Source organism: Mugil cephalus, chromosome 14, assembly GCF_022458985.1.
Source record: "Mugil cephalus isolate CIBA_MC_2020 chromosome 14, CIBA_Mcephalus_1.1, whole genome shotgun sequence".
NCBI lineage: Eukaryota > Metazoa > Chordata > Actinopteri > Mugiliformes > Mugilidae > Mugil > Mugil cephalus.
In genome coordinates this window covers 16197504-16213408 of record NC_061783.1, presented here as the reverse complement: position 1 = coordinate 16213408, position 15905 = coordinate 16197504, and the positions used below count along the sequence as shown (strand labels likewise).

General features: G+C 42.8%; 1 protein-coding gene across 1 annotated transcript in view; it reads right to left on the bottom strand.

Annotated features, from left to right (window-relative positions):
* rbms3 (RNA binding motif, single stranded interacting protein) overlaps window positions 1–15905 on the bottom strand; it is a 253458-nt gene that overhangs the window by 189375 nt on the left and 48178 nt on the right. The window contains exon 3 of the mRNA XM_047604581.1: window positions 8555–8779. Coding sequence (XP_047460537.1) covers window positions 8555–8779 — 225 coding nt within the window. The remainder of the gene's footprint in view (window positions 1–8554; window positions 8780–15905) is intronic.

Below are 15905 nucleotides of genomic sequence, written 5' to 3'. Positions count from 1 at the left end.
CACTGGTAAACAATGTGCTTTGTCATCATGACTATGTTATTGAGAATCCAGTCAGCTGCAGTAGCATTTCAAGGGAAATTCATTTACCCTTCTGCAGTTTAAGATTCGGGGGAAACTAGGGATTTATTTAAGCTGCAAAGCACACCAGTTAGAAAAGTGCAATCTTCAGGGTTTACGCTGTAGATTTCAACATGTGAAAATGCAAAGAAGGTGTGAAATTTGTACAGTGTGTAATTTACACATCCCTGAGTGTTTTTACAAGTTTTCACTGGTTCTGTCAACCAGGACACATGCAGCCCCAAAAAAGCTGATTAAAATGTTTTTTTGTGTATGAGCATCACAAATGAGAAAGGCTGGACTTTTGCAATGATGCCTATCATATCTTAACGTCTAAACTGGAGACACTTGGTTCAGTTTATAGTAGAAATGCCTCCAGTGTGGAGATAAGTACTGTTGTTTATATTTTGCTAGTAACTATTTGCAGAAACCCATAAAACACTGGTGTTGACAGCAGTTTGAGGGCTGGATGCATTTTCCTAAATAAACAGAAACAGGTCGTTATGCAAAACTGACGCAGAGGTACCGATGCCGTCAAACTGTGGGTGTGTGTGCGCGGCAAACGCTGCAGTGGTCACAGAAGGGTTGAGCTAGGAAGTGTCGTCAGAAGTAAATGCACATTCATACAGAGAGACACACTCATGACACTCAGTCACTCTGCCTTAGTGTGCACTGTTGAAGCAAATTAAGGGAGCCTTGGCAGCCTTTTAATGGTCTGTCACAGTCTAACAGGTTTAGAGCGCTTACAATGGACCCAGGCACTAAGCCCGACAGCTCGCACTTAATTGTTCAGAACCTGCGTGCGTGCGTGTGTGTGTGTGTGTGTACTGTTAGAGCCGTTCTGTGCCTGTGACTAAAGTCAATGATTCTCATTATGAGGACAGATAAGATAGACACTTCCTGCCTGTCAGACTGTCGCTCTGACTGGTTCAATAAAACGACTACTCCAGCTTGATATGTTATGACAAATGCGGTGCCAATATCTGTGTTTCCAACTGCAGTTTGAATGTTATTGTGGAGAAAGTGATCCTAAACCTATTCATGTGCAGTTACGTTCAGCTGAGCGGGGAGTTAATTGTGCAGCCATTTTCCATGAAAAGTAAAATCCTGAAATTTCTCCGCGTTTTCAAATAAACCAACCTCAGACAGAGACACAGACATGCGGGGCACAAAGCCATAAGTGGATTGAGTTATTGACTCAAGCAGCCAATAATAAACAAAACATCTAGTGTCTCAATTTTCAAGCGGTGCCTGAAGAAATCAACAAAGCAAATAGAGCCATTTGTTTTTCATTCTGTAAGCCACACTCTGTCAGCCAGCAAAATGGTCAACCAAGGACGAAGTGGCAGAAAAATCCCCACTAAATAGTTGGAGTTTCTGAGCTCCGTGACCTAGAATATGTTTGACAATCTTCTTTTAATTAGGCCTTGAAGACACGACTCATTCCAACTGCTGTCCCGAGAGCTAAATTAATTACTGAGACAAAGCCCATTCTAGCTCATGGCAAAGATGAATGATTGCAGTATTTGGGGAATGAGCAATGCTCTTCATTCAAGGGCTGATGAAAGAGACTCAGACTCTAAAATGTAAGCTAATGTACTTCATCACAAAGCCTCCCTCAGCTATGCCACACATCCACAGAACACAGCGGCATCTGCTGCCTCCGCTTATAGGAAATTGTTAAGTATTCCTCTCTTGGACGGAGCATTTCATTGAGGGACACGTCATAAATTGGCATTTCATGACAGTAGATCCGAATCGATTTTGTCCTTAACATCCGTGCCCCGCCCTCCACTTGCTATTTCCCACAGTTCTTCTTCACTGTCAATGATCTGACCGCTGTGCTTTCCTGGGGGATCCGCAGATAACTGATGCCAGTGCAGTCGACTTGTGAAGGCCATCACCAACTGCCAGCAATCAGGCCGTTCATTGAGCTCAATGACAGTATCATCTGTCATCCTGTATAAATGGGTGTTTGTGAGTTACGCCTAATTAAGCTAATCACAACACCAAGAGATGTGCCAGAGCTCAGGCCTCGCTAAGACAGACAGATGACAAGGTGAAGTGGAGCGATGGAGTTATGTCTCACCTCCACCTGGTAAATATCCGTAGATCCAAACAATTAAGAAACCTAATTTTTCACTGACATCTTTGCTAACATACTCTTGAACAGACAAATAAACCAATTATTATGGGTAAATCCTAGACTTACAGTAATCGCCTGTTAAAGGACACAGAAAGGCAGCAGTTTTTCTATCCCTCTCCCTGTCTCTCTGATCATCACCTATTCTCCCCAAATCTTGCAATTTCTCTTTCTATCTCTCCTCAGACTTTTCAGACATTGTAAACCTGGAGATGTGCTGGGATACCAGCAGGTTTGCATTGACTAAATGATTGGCCAGAGTGTGCTCGGCAAGTCTAATGAGGCAACAATCAAAGTTTACTGGGGCGACACCTCCAGATTAAATTGAAGGCTTCACAGGGACGTCCATGTTCACACATAAAAAGAGTGACAACCAACCCGAACGTTTTCATTAGCGGAAAAGGCATCATGCTATCTAAGAACAGAGGAGGATAACGTATGGAAATGTGCTCCAACGGTTCTTATAGCAATTCCCCAGCAGTGTATTTGTTATCCAAGAGGGCAAAGCCACTTTTGTCCTCTGCAGCACATGTGTAGGTGTGTGTGTGCGTCTCCATCTGTATGTTATGAAGAGAAATGATCTTTGCAGCAGAACATAGACGCAATGCGGGCTGGTCCTTGAGTTGAAAATTCATCCACAGTCTTTCTGCATGTGACGCACCCACCCTCGAGAAAGGGGCTTCAGATTATTGTTTCCAGCATATGCACATTTTATCTGCAAGAACTCAGTCTAATACTAATACTACATTAGTGTTACTACTAATACTGTGTATCTAATTAGATTTAGTAGATGATGGTAATGCCATTCCTCCCAGTTGTGAGCTAAACAGTCCAATGCAGCTAATAAGGTTTACCAAATGCGAGGACAAGGTGATGACGACACAATGAGGAAACATACCATCACAAACAATACGGCTCTTGATTAAGTGAGAAAATGTGTTTATATAAGAGAAGATAGTGACTGAGAACAGATGTCCCACTATCGCATGGTTAGGTAGCTTGTAGCTCGAGTATGCCTCTCTCAAGATGTTGAATTTGGCAGAGAGCATTATTTCCCTTCCCTTTTCAAGCAATCCAAAATTCAACACTGAATCCAAACTGCTGGCGTTCCATCGGCACCATCATCAGGTTTAATTTGTCTGAGCTCCTGTGGGAAATGGATACTCGCACAAAGCCATGTCTGATTACCTCGGCAGCGATTGCAGTCAAAATAAGGGTTAGGTGTTCAGTTCACACACACATTAACGTGCACCAATAATTTGCTTTCAAAGCATGTTAAAAATTGATTGGGGACACCATCACTGGAGGATGGAGGAAATTAGTTTTTCAAAAGGTGACACAGGTCTTCTTCACTAGTGAAATTTTAAACCCCTTGGCAAAGGAAAATCTCTTTGTTGTTGTTACTAACCCCCTTAACGAACCATTACTAAATAAACAGGATTTACAGTAGACAAAACAATCAAGTAGTACAGCAACTAAAATTGCTATGGGGTTTGGTGTCCTTGTGCATGCACATTATCAGCTCATTCAGCTCATTATCCCAAGAACAACACCCGTTTACAATATACAATATCTACACTATACCAGACAATGTATGTCCGCCATTATTACCTTTACTCTTAAATGGGCTTTGTAAGTGCAACTAGTGGCAAGAATCTAAACAAAATGTTTCCTTTTCTTTTTCCATTGCTTGTGACCAATTCTCCATAGACCAGAAAATCTATTGTGTGAGGCTATAGGAGTCTTTGCAGCACACATGGCTTTAAGTAAGGAATCCAATAACACCACGTGCAATCATTAGCTTGTCAGGTTTTATTTCACTAAGGTAGCCGGAGGCTGTTCCACTCACCGTGGCTGTTACCTAACCTCTTTAGCTGTTAGGTTACAGTATACAGGGAGAAGAGAGGTTTGATGTGAGACATGGTATCTTTCCCTTACTTATCGTCCTCTATCCTGCCCTATTTGCCTTTCTTTTCCTGGTAGCTCTCTCTCTCTCTCTCTGTCGTGTCTGTCTCTTTGGGTTTGGGGATTTATTGGTAGGGAATGTCAAATTTAAATTATAGCAAATGTCTTTAAAATCAATGACTATGAAAAACATACAATAACAAAGACATTCTGCAAGACTGCATCTGGTTCAATGGTACTTAATGGTGCTAATGCCACTATGCTCTGTTCACAGTGTGACATAAGTTATGTTTTTAGTCATTTGTTTTTCATGTATCATAACAAATTAAAGTGCAAAGCCGAGTCGAATGCAGGCCCTTTTGTGCGGCTAAAAGAAAAGCCAAGGAAGTCCAGTATGATTGTAATTCCTGAGTTAATGGGAATTTATCAAAAGGTTGTCAAGATATTTCACTAAACGCCAAGAGCCATAATTCCTGTCAACTTAATGGTGGAAATGGCCAATAAATCCAGGTATCCTCAAGTATTTGTATGGAAATCCATTTAAGCCTGGACCAAATCAAATGGACAGACTTATCTACACTGTCATCTAAAGCAATATTCTCTTGGAACGGCTAAAAGGTAGACGGCATGTGTTTTCTACTTTTTTTTTCAATGTATAATCAAAACCAAGGTTTCCAGTACTCAGGTTTCTATTGTCTTATATTATGAACAACCTCAGTGACCTCCCTATGACTTCAATGTAGTGTAAGGATGTTATATTTCTAGACTGGAAAAATAAAAATAACACTGCCGGTGAACATAATCCAGGCAGGAATTATGTTTCCACAAAAAATGTATCTGGCAAGGCGAATATATACAAAAGTATTTTGTAGTTAGACCTGCATATTCACAGGAAATAACACTTTCTATCTCTCTGACTTTCTTTTTCTAGTCACATCTCCTGACTTCTACGCGACTTTCTCCACCGCTGTTTTGTCATACCATCTTCCCCCGAGGGATCTTCATCCCGCCATATTAAAAGTGGAAATGTATCCGCTTCCATTGTAATTACAAACCCACTGGAGGCAAAGTTTCTTGATCTCCGCTGGATCCGCACTTGCTTTTCTTTTTCCCTTTATTTACTCACCTCTTTCAGCCGAGAGGACACACACATGCTGAGCTATCAGTTCTGTTTTTCTTCCCTTTCTGTTAGGCATTCTTTGCATCTAATATGCCTGAAATTACAATAGCATTTAGGGAGGCAATATAAATGTCGAAGTGAAGGGGGAGGGTGTTTGCTAGAGAGAGATTGTAAAAAGAGAAGGGGTCTGCTTCAGACTGTTTGTGAATTGTGGGATTTTGGTTCTTTACACAGTGCAGAACGTGTTACATACGGGGAGCCGTAAAAATGCAGGCTCAAAAGCTGGAACCATGCCTCTGTTTGCTTTTAGCGTCTGGATTAGCCATCTCTAGGCACTGAAAATCCTCCTCGAGGCCAAACTGTCGACTTGTAACAGCACTGAAGGAAAGGCATGGTAGTGGGGGAGAAATTGCTTTCCACAGGGACAAAATGAAAACTCCTCAAAAGAAAGCAGCCATCCCCGCTGTCCCATGAAACCGGGCCAGTCAAAGCCAGCGCCGTCTGCAAAGGTTTGAGGGTAGAGGGTCAAGATGAGGGCAAGACTTTTGTTGCTTCATGGTGATGTGTCACTGAGGCCTGTTAGGTGGTCACTGTGAGAAGTGTGGCTCACCAAGATGACTCACAAAAAAAAAAAAAACAGACACATGCAAGATGAATAGTAGAAATACAAAAACAAGACGGGGTGCGTCTGATGTGAAATTCTTCATTGTTTCCATGAATGTGTTGCCTGTTTCAGAACTTTCCAGGATATCTCTACAATAACAAAGTCTGAACCCAGCAATACAAAGACATTGCAAATGGATTAACACACTACCTTCTTCTACTACATAAATACGGAAAGGAAAAAAGTCAGCATTGCTTTGTTTCTGTCAGGAACTTTAAACATCTGTCTAATCTGACTTGGAATAACGCACTTCACGATTACTTGCTTTTTTTTTTTTTTTTTTTTTTGCAAAACCCGGACTCATTTCGGTGAGCCAACTCAAATAGATGCAGAACATATACGCACAGATGTGAGTGGAGAGTACTCGATAATAACTTCCTCACTACAGTAGGACACAGTCTGACCCTACAGGTGGTTGGCAGTATTTTATTTTACACAAACATCAACTCGGTTTCACACTTTCTTCCTCCAGACAGAAATTCAGTAATCATGCTTAGTCAGAAAAGTGTCTTCATGTTACTGTAGTCCAAGCAAACAAAAGGATAGTTAGCATGAAAAGAATTGAGACAGTCCTGGGTCTTGTCTGGGGATGCTGCTGCTGCTGCTGATGATGGTGATCGTGCTCCCTCAGGGGCAGTGTGTGGCAGTGGGAACAGAAAGGACCGTAATGTTCGCGAAAAACTTGCTACACATGTGACAGGGCGCCACCACAGCTGTAGCCACAGCCGCAGCATTTATGTCTGTCATGTGGAATGTTCTGTTTTTGCTTCCTGTTTGCGCACACATGGTTTAAAAACAACAGGGTTCCTCTTCGCCCAAGGTGGCTGCACGAGCAATGACAGCGATAATGGCGGCGTTTGTTAGCGATGGCGATAGGCGTGTGAGACGAGGGAAAACAGTGATTATGACTGGAATGACGCGGCAAAATGGTGCACACACTAGGGCCTGGTCTAAAGAGTAAAGCATCATAGCTCCTCTTCAATCAGTGTATTTGTCCATTGTTTGCCTCGTGGTGCTATTAGACATTATAGTATATGTATAGGTATATGAAATATTCCAAACCTAATCATTTAATAGCGAAAAGACAGAGTTGGAATATTTGCTATACATATAGATATTTGATATCAGGCAAAACATCTCCTGTGGTTTTAGTGGGGGGTGAGGGGAGGGGCCTCTGTGGATCAGGCTTGCTCCAGTGCATCGCACAGATTCTTGCTGCATCCCGGCAGGAGTGAGGAGTGTTATTGCTATCGGGTGGAGGTGTCTGGTCTGGTCTAGGTGGGTGGTACATGTCTAAGTAACATCCACACAAATGCCAGGTCCAAAGGTTTCAGCACAACATTGGATTGTCACAGGATGGCTAATGTTATTCATTACACCCACCAGTGGTTTTAATGTTGTGGCTGATCAATCTAGAACTGCATTGCTTTGAGGTGGCCGTGTTAGTTGTTGAGCTGCCATTTGAAAAATTCACACTCTACGCTTAGCTCATCTGTTCTAATGACATGGAAACACATAACTTATTTGATAGTGTCAGTTTTAACTATTGAGTAAATGTGAATTACCTTAGACCTTGTAGCCTCTGGGTAGGTTCAAAGTTGTGTTTTCACATACACCTTGTTCTTCCTGCTCCTATAATAACAGATTAATCCTGAAGGGCTTTTCCCCCTTGCGAGAGCATCATTGTCAATTGTCTGACCAATGAGAATGTGGCAGGACGAGAGCACATCACCGAATCGATCGCCACGCAACCCTCCGGGACTGCAGCCCGAGCACATACAACTCAAAAAGAATTTCTTTGCTGCTCTCTGCAGAAAATGAATGAACGCGTCCCGTAGTATCACAGGAGCAGCATAAAAGGAATGTTCTGTGCAACCAACCTACAGTGATGATTATCATATCTAAATCCAATCCAATTTCTACACTCGGTGCATGCAGGCGCTTCGGGGGAGTCTCAACATGTAGGCAAACAGGCAGCTGGGAATTTAAGTGGCGCATATGTAAGATGAGAGAATGTGAGGATGTTGTAATGGAAAATAAGGGAGAATGAGAGAAAGATCCAGTGTGCGGCCTTGTAAATACATTTATTACAGGAAGAAATGCAGAGAAATAAAAAACCTGCCAAATCTTTGTTTCCACCTCTGTGACTGTGACAGCAGCAGGACGATAATAAAATTCCTCAATTTGGCTCATGACTTAGTTCCAGTCACACCCCGGACGTTAAATTAGAAAACCAGATAGCAACAATATAGTCAAATCAGACGGATTGCAGAGCAGCAATTAATTCCAGAGATAATGACGAGGGAAGCCATCCAAAGGTGTCTGTGCCTCAATTAGTCTCTCAACGCAGTGATGATGCAGATGAAAGCAGAAATAAAAAGTAAAAAAAATAATAATAATAATAAAAAAAACAAGTTTAGAGAAGGAGAGAGAGGAAGGAGAAGGTCAAAGGAAGAAGTGTGAGAGGAAAGAGGTAGGTAAGTGAGTAAGTGACAGGGAAGATTGAAGAGCAAAAGTTGTACGAGGAGATGGAGAAACAGAACAGAGCAGGCTCTGTGCTTTCCTGACTGCAACTAATGGACACCAGAGAGTGTCAGATAGCAGAGATCTATTCTAAGAAATGAGCTCAACAAACAGAAGAGACAAAGCTGACTGCTGTACTTACAGCTGCATGGGCCGGGCAGTAGGCGTAGCTTGTGTGCGTGGACTGAGGGTGGTGATGTGGGTGCTGTTGGTGATGGGATATGTAATGCTGCACATTTGTACGGGTGAAGGAGGGGCCACTCCAGGTACCTTGGCCACCACTGCTACCAGTGGTCCTATTCGAGCCGAGGCCGGGACTCACGGCTGCCGTCTTGCTGCTGTGGTAACCTCTCACTGCCGCACTGGGCTGGAAAGAAGGGAAATGGAAAGAGGGACCAGAAGGTTGGGGTGGAAACGGAAGGGAAAGAGGTTAGTGTGGGCTAGAGAGACAGAAAAAAAAAAAAGAGAGGAGCTGTGAGGGAAAGCGGTGATAAATGTTGCCGTCAACAGCACCACTATCATAACTGCAAGCTCCCTCCGCAAGCACCGACAACCGACTGCCCGCTCGCTGACCTGCATCGAAAGCGAAAGCAGGACGCGGTGTTGATCCAGAATCTCCATGCCAGACCATCAAGATCGTTCTCACACTTTCTTTTCACGCTAACTCGCTTTCTCCCTCCCTTTCTCCCCTCCGTTTCCCCCTCCGAGCACCAGATGTTGTGAAACCCCCCCCCCCTTCTGTCACGGTCGAGATGTGTTCTCGCTGGAAACGCGCTGATTGGTTTGATAAGATGCTTGCATTACAAGCTGGCAAAGGGCTTTCCAGTGCGCCATTATGCCGCGGATATCAACAGGGTCCACAAGGCTCGGGCTCGAATGTGCTGACAGTCTGGCTTATGCTGCTCTGAGAAGGGTTACCTTGCCTGTCACGGCCACTGGAGCACGGACGAAAATACAGGGCACACAGGGCACACATGCCGGTGCGTGGCATTTTAACAGGACCTAGGGCAAATGCTCTCGTACTTGCAGACTCCGGTCAGCAATTCCTTTTTTTTTTTTTTAACCGTACAATAAGTTTCTTAGCAACAAGTTTTGACGAATCAAGTAAATAAATGTTTCTGTCAGTCACAGAAAGGAATTGCTTTCAAAGAAAATCGTGTACCTTTTAAATTCGATGGTTTAAAATTTTTCCCAAAGCTTAAAAACTGGTATTTGACAGGGCATCAAGAAAATGCATTAAAAGTTACGCTTCCAATGGTAAATTATTAATATTACTGAAGCTAGGTTTGCAGTGGTACATTCCTGTAACAAATACATCGATTTGCAAGGAATATGTTGGCTTTTTCAGCATCCTCTGCCAGGGATGTTTTAAAAGAAACAAAATATAAAATGAAATAAAAAAACAGAGACAGAATAATACATGAGCACTTACAAAACTAACAAAAAAACGAAACATTCTCCGACTCAAGTACAACGAGAGAGCCGTGAATTTTGTGATTTGTGATTCTTTGTTGTTGGCGTGTGCCTGAAAGTCGCCGTCACATTCTCAAATTCAACAAAAACTCCTTAGAGCAACTTCTAACAGCCGGTTACGCTGCTTTGAGGTGCGCTTGCAAGCTGAAAGCGGTTTGTTTATGCACATATGGGCGTATAAGGCAACCTTTTTCAGATAACACAAGTGCATTTTCAAATGTTACTGTGAGAAACAAACACGATGAAAATATTTAATGCAAACACCTGCAAACAATTTCTCAAGAGTTTTTCTCTAGTTTGCATTCTTATGAATTAGGAAAAAAAAACCTTCTGGGTTTTGGACAGCTGGTTTGAGGCAAACTTTCTTGCTCCACTCTAGACAAAACAATTCATCACTAATAAAAATCCTCCATATTTGTAACTTCAACTACAATCACTAGGCTTTGTATATTAAACAGAGATACTAGAATAAAAAAATACAAATAATCAATCCTCCCAAGTACTAAATGGGTTTTATTAGATTATATTAGCTATTCTGATCTTTCTGATTCGTATCTCATTCCTTTATTGAAAACATGTAAACTATGTCGCAATCTTAAGACCTTCTGTCACGATTTTTTTCTTTGCGTGTGTGAATTGAAGCACAGCGCAGGGCATTAACAGTCCCCTTTAGCCCCAGTCGAATTTCCACTGAGGTCGGAGGCCATCCCACACAGGGGTTAGTGGGAGAGACCGATGGCTGTAATATAGAACCACAGCTGTGCTTAGAAAGCTTGCCAGTCCCGTGTTCTTCATCGCTAAAGAACCGAAGGGGGAAAACGTGAGCCAAAGTTCAGGCTAATACATACAATGTATAATGACAGGTTTAGGGTTTATGATAATATGAAACAGGAGGAGTCCATTTCCCCCCGAAGTGGGATAAATGCATTTATACAGTACAGCACATAGTCCATAGTGGGGGGAAAAAGGAGGCCCACTGGCGTAATAAAATAGTATGTTGTGGGGGGAAAAAAACGGACAAATAAGTGAAGCACAGATTGTGAATCACTGGGTTTTAAAGCATGTCAAAAATGGAAACTTCTGCTGGAAGAAAACACGCACGTTTGTATTTTTTTTTTTTTTTACACTTTTAACGAACACACGCTAAACGTGCTGAGCTGTTGTTTTTCCTCCCAGGGCTTAAATGAAAGGTTTAGTCATAGGGTCAGAATCTGGGAACTGTGTGTGGGAAGCATATATTGTAGCAGCAACAAATCAGCATTTAGTGCTGTATCTTACCGATGTAAGTTATTGACCGGCATAGAGACATACGGACACTTTTATACCACCGCTGCTAAGAGACATTGAGCTCCATGGCCAGAGACGTTAGTTTAACGCGAGTATTCATCAGTTCATAGGGTTTAAGTACTGCCCCAAGTCATGCACCAGTCTCCACTAGCCTTATAAAAGAGCATAATTCACCCAAAGAGGAGCCATTTACAACTAATGCATGTATGTATTATCTCGAGTGAGTGCTAAATTGTAAATATGTTTCATCCACATACGTTACATGCAACAAAAGTAATTGATGTAAACGAGGGCTGCGTTTTAACATGAGGCTGAGGGCGATGATCTCGACATTCCTTGACTGGAACACATGATTGATCCCCAGACTGAGGCTCACGTCAAAGACCTTCGGAGGCCTGTCAGAGGGCGGCAATCTCCCCATATTTCCCGTTTCATAAGAAGGATGTGGTCAGAGTTATTGTTCCTCCTTTAAGAGGGAGTGTTTTACATACTTGAAAACCAGAAATGTGCGCTGGCTGGTGCGCCTTTTCATGTGGCCGTTGCTGTTTTTAAATGGAACTAGAGCTCAATGTATGACACTGGAAGTCGTGCACGCCAAATCCTTGGTTTTCGAGCAATCAGTCATGCGCCATGAAAACGCCACTACTGGGTAACTGCTGGTGTCTAGAAACTATAGGGGCTAACGACAAGGCAACTTAATGCAGGAAATGTAAAAGCAAGTGGAAAATATGAGGAAGTGTTACTCAGACATATTATGAAACAACAAATCAAATAGTGACATTATGTCAGTGGTCATAATGTTGTGGCCGATCAGTTCAAACAACAATATACCAACTCGACATTCACCTCTCGGCTCGTATGTTCAGACTTACACCACTTCCGCGTGCCCGTGTGTGAATAACATAAGAAGGAAGCTACTAGAGGAGGTTGTGAACAGAATATACAAAACCCTGTTTGGAGGCAGCATTAGACACACCTCAATATCTGGACTGATTGACTGTCAATTAAATTAATTCAAGGCAGCTAATTAATTTCTTTGCTGGTGATAATAATAATAGTGTTTCTTTCTGGGCATTCATTTACATGAAGTTGGCATTTCATACATGACACGTGCACTGAACTGCATCATTTAAAACGTGCCCCCACTGTGCACACATCACAGCAGATGTAACATAGACAGTGCATACTCAAAAAAATCAATATTGGATTATCACAATTAAATTCATTCTCCTATTTGATCTGCTAGTTCATGTTTAAAAAAAAAATAATAATAATAATAGATTTTGTAGTGAGATTCTTTTCAAAACAAATCAAAGGCTGAGGATCAACCATTCAGTCTCTATTAATGTGTCCTTAAACGTATATTATATACATGGATGGTCGTTGACACAGCAATATTTCTTCCAGTATGTTAACCTTACATCATATTGCATGCCACAAAAAAATGCGCATTATTTTGTTTGATGGAATAAATTCGTCTGAAAAGAAAAATGTAACCACTCCAGAAAGTCACGACGTTATCACCTCCATTTATTAATGAAAATGCAAGTCAAGGCAGAATAATGCCTCAACTTCAGCGGTGAAAAAGCGAGAGGACGTTGTGGCTCCATTAATACGCGGAGATGAACCAGAGCGTAGCACCTCTCCCGAGTCCATTTTTCTCCAGTTAAGTGATTTCCTCCCCTCTCCTCTCTCTTCCCGGTGACATGTGCATGGTTAGGGGGGTCAGGGGATGGACCTTTGTGAATCACAGACCTCTCACTCTTCTGCTTCTCTTTACATAATGTGCTGCGGTAGAAGGTAAGGTCAACTTCTGCTCAATTCGGCGCACACAAAAGGTTGTTCTTCTTGTGGTTTTTTTGTATCAGTCAATGAATGCGCACAATTTGTTGCTATTAAAGTGCAGATTTAGACTAGAGTAAGTTAAACCTCACATGGTTTTGATGGTCCTCGGAAATGGAAGTGTACTCTAACCTTTTTCACGATTCCTAATCTACGGAGGAGAAAGGTGCTGCTTCCTCTTTCACTCAGGTAATTCCTCCGTGAACACAATGTGAACCCTTTAACAGTGATGAAATGTGCCCTCTAAGGAATAGCATGGTTATACTGAACAATCCTTTGCTGTCCAGGAAACATTTCCACCATGAAATCTATAACAGAATACAGTAAAAAATGAGCATGTGCTGAGGAGGCAAACATCGGCCTATTGCAGAGATCAGATTTATTTTCTAGTACTGAAATTGAAGATCATACACTAAAGCAACAGATTATCACATTTTAAGGTGTAATCTTTATCCCAAAGCGCAATATATTAGGATAAAAATACTGCTACATAATATAGTGCTACGACTAGTCAAATCATGCGCCGGTGACATTCCTTAATTCCCTAAGCTTTAAAAAAAATAAAACACTGTACTGTGATTATCTGATCATCCTGAACGTAGTGTGCCCCGCAGGTATTCCTGCACAAATACAAGGCCGGAGCGGTGATTTCCCACAACACGGATCCGAATCAAAATGTCCCGGTGTCCTGGCGGACAAAACTGCGCTTTGTCTTGGCCGTGCGCTTATTTTCAAGAAGACTGGAGGGCTGCCAAAGGGGCCCGTTTTCCTCATTTCATCTCTGTATTCCTATTTTACACAAAGCCCACACTGAATAACAGATGACCACTGGCACCGTCTCACTAAAAAAAAAAAAAAAAAATTTAAATGAGGTCTCTAAAATATGACAACAAACAGCTACGTGTGCAAGTGCCAGAGAATTTCTGAAACGAATGATTTGAGGACAAGAAGCTCAGGGACAATGAAAGTCACCCCAGATGGCGTTAGTTAAGGGATATTGTTTTGTAGAGGGCTCACTACGCTTGCTTGGTCCGTTTGGCCAGCTATGAAAGAGATGCAGCTTTCCTTTGGCATCTCTGATGACTGACTTCCTGGAAGCTGTGTAGCGTGAAATGGCCTCCTCTGTACCAGTCGATCTACTTTGCCAATCCCCATCCCCTCACACAAGTCTTCTTGCTGCTTCCCGCTGCCAGACACGCAGGCTTTGACTGTCACTTCTGGCAAAACGTAGCATACCGAGGTACGTCAGGCTCCGCGGGTCACCGCCGGCTCCACCTAGTACAGTCACAAATGGCACGCCTGCTCACTCACCCTCCATCTTCCTCAAGTGCTCAAGGACCGAGTTCAAGCGTAACCAAGGCAACGCGGTGGCAGGGCATGTGTGGATTTTTGGCACGTGGGAAGTCTGACAGGTTTCAGGCTGCTCTCGGTCGAAGCAGGGAAGAAATAAATGAGTGAGAAGTTATCCCTGGGGCCTCCACGATCACTTGCACGGGGGCAAGGAGGGCTGGCGAGGCCAGCGCCATACACTCTGTCGCTGCTTTGCTCTCTTTCTTCCTCTTTTTTTTTCCTCTCCGCTCGCTCTAATAACGCTCTAAGAAAACACTTCTGCGGTATAAGATGAGAGTCCGGAGGGACGGGGAGTGGGCGGTAACCAAGGCAACAGGGTCAGGGGGTGACATTAAACCCGGGATGCCTGACAGCCACTTATAGAAGCATTACAATACTGTACTTGGGGTCCATTGTGCTCAGTTTGGAATGTGGCTTATACTATTAAGATTTCTGCACTGACCTCATTGTGACTGTGGACCCTCTACTGAGGCCCCAACACAAACTGTCATGACCCAACCTGTACAGAGGCTCCGCTCTGGTCTCAAGAGACAAAGTGGATTCACAATGTACCTCTTCTCCTGCACTGTTATTTCACGGTATAATGTAGCACAATGCGCTGTTTATGTATTCCAACCTGTTTTCATACAAAATAGAGTCTCTGGAAAGACGGCAGTGTAACGTGGAGGTGCTGAGGAGGCACAAAGAGACAGAAAAAAGAAAAAAAAAGAAAAGAAAGAGGACCGAAGCGGAGATATTTACTGAATGCTTCTTTGACCTCTGAGAAGCTTTGAAGAACAATAATATGACCCTTTCACACTTGGAGCTTTAAGTAAACCTCACAACATTCTGTGTCTGTTATCCATCTCCCCAAATATTTTCCTTGGCTTGACACATGTTTATTCTCTGATGAACTTTGAGCCGGCTGCTGCTGTGAAGCGGATGTAGAGCCCTAACTTTGCATCTTGACATGCTATGGGAAAGCAAATGGAAAGACACGGGGGCGCGATCAGGCTCACAGAGATTATTGTTAGCCTGCACTGAGGGCTCCTGCTTTGGGTAATTCATACGCCGGGATGACAGACAACCACTGTTTGCAGATTCTTTTTACCTACTGAGCTTTTCTAGTACACAGGGGTACTTCAGGTAGAACTGAAAGCTTAATGGTGTAGGGCTGGTGCAGGGATCCGTTTGACACCGTTGCCTAATTATATTTGCACCGACTGTAGATCAGGCTTGGTGAGGTCTTCTACAGGTCAGAAACAGACCTAGCTACATTTCTAACTTTCTACTACTGAAGACGTTTAATCTTACACACCACAAAGCTTAAAGCAAGCTGACACCAATCAGGCATAACATTAAGACCACCTTCCTAATGTTGTGTAGGTCTCCCTTGTGCCTCTAAGACAGTTGTGACTCGTCAGAGAACAGGATGTCGTTAGTCGGAGGGCTTTTGAATCTTAAGGGTTGAGGGGAGGGGCTTCTGTGGATCATCCCACAGATATTTAATCAGTTTGGGATCTAGTGAATTTGGAGGCCAGCTCAACACCGTGTGCTGTTTT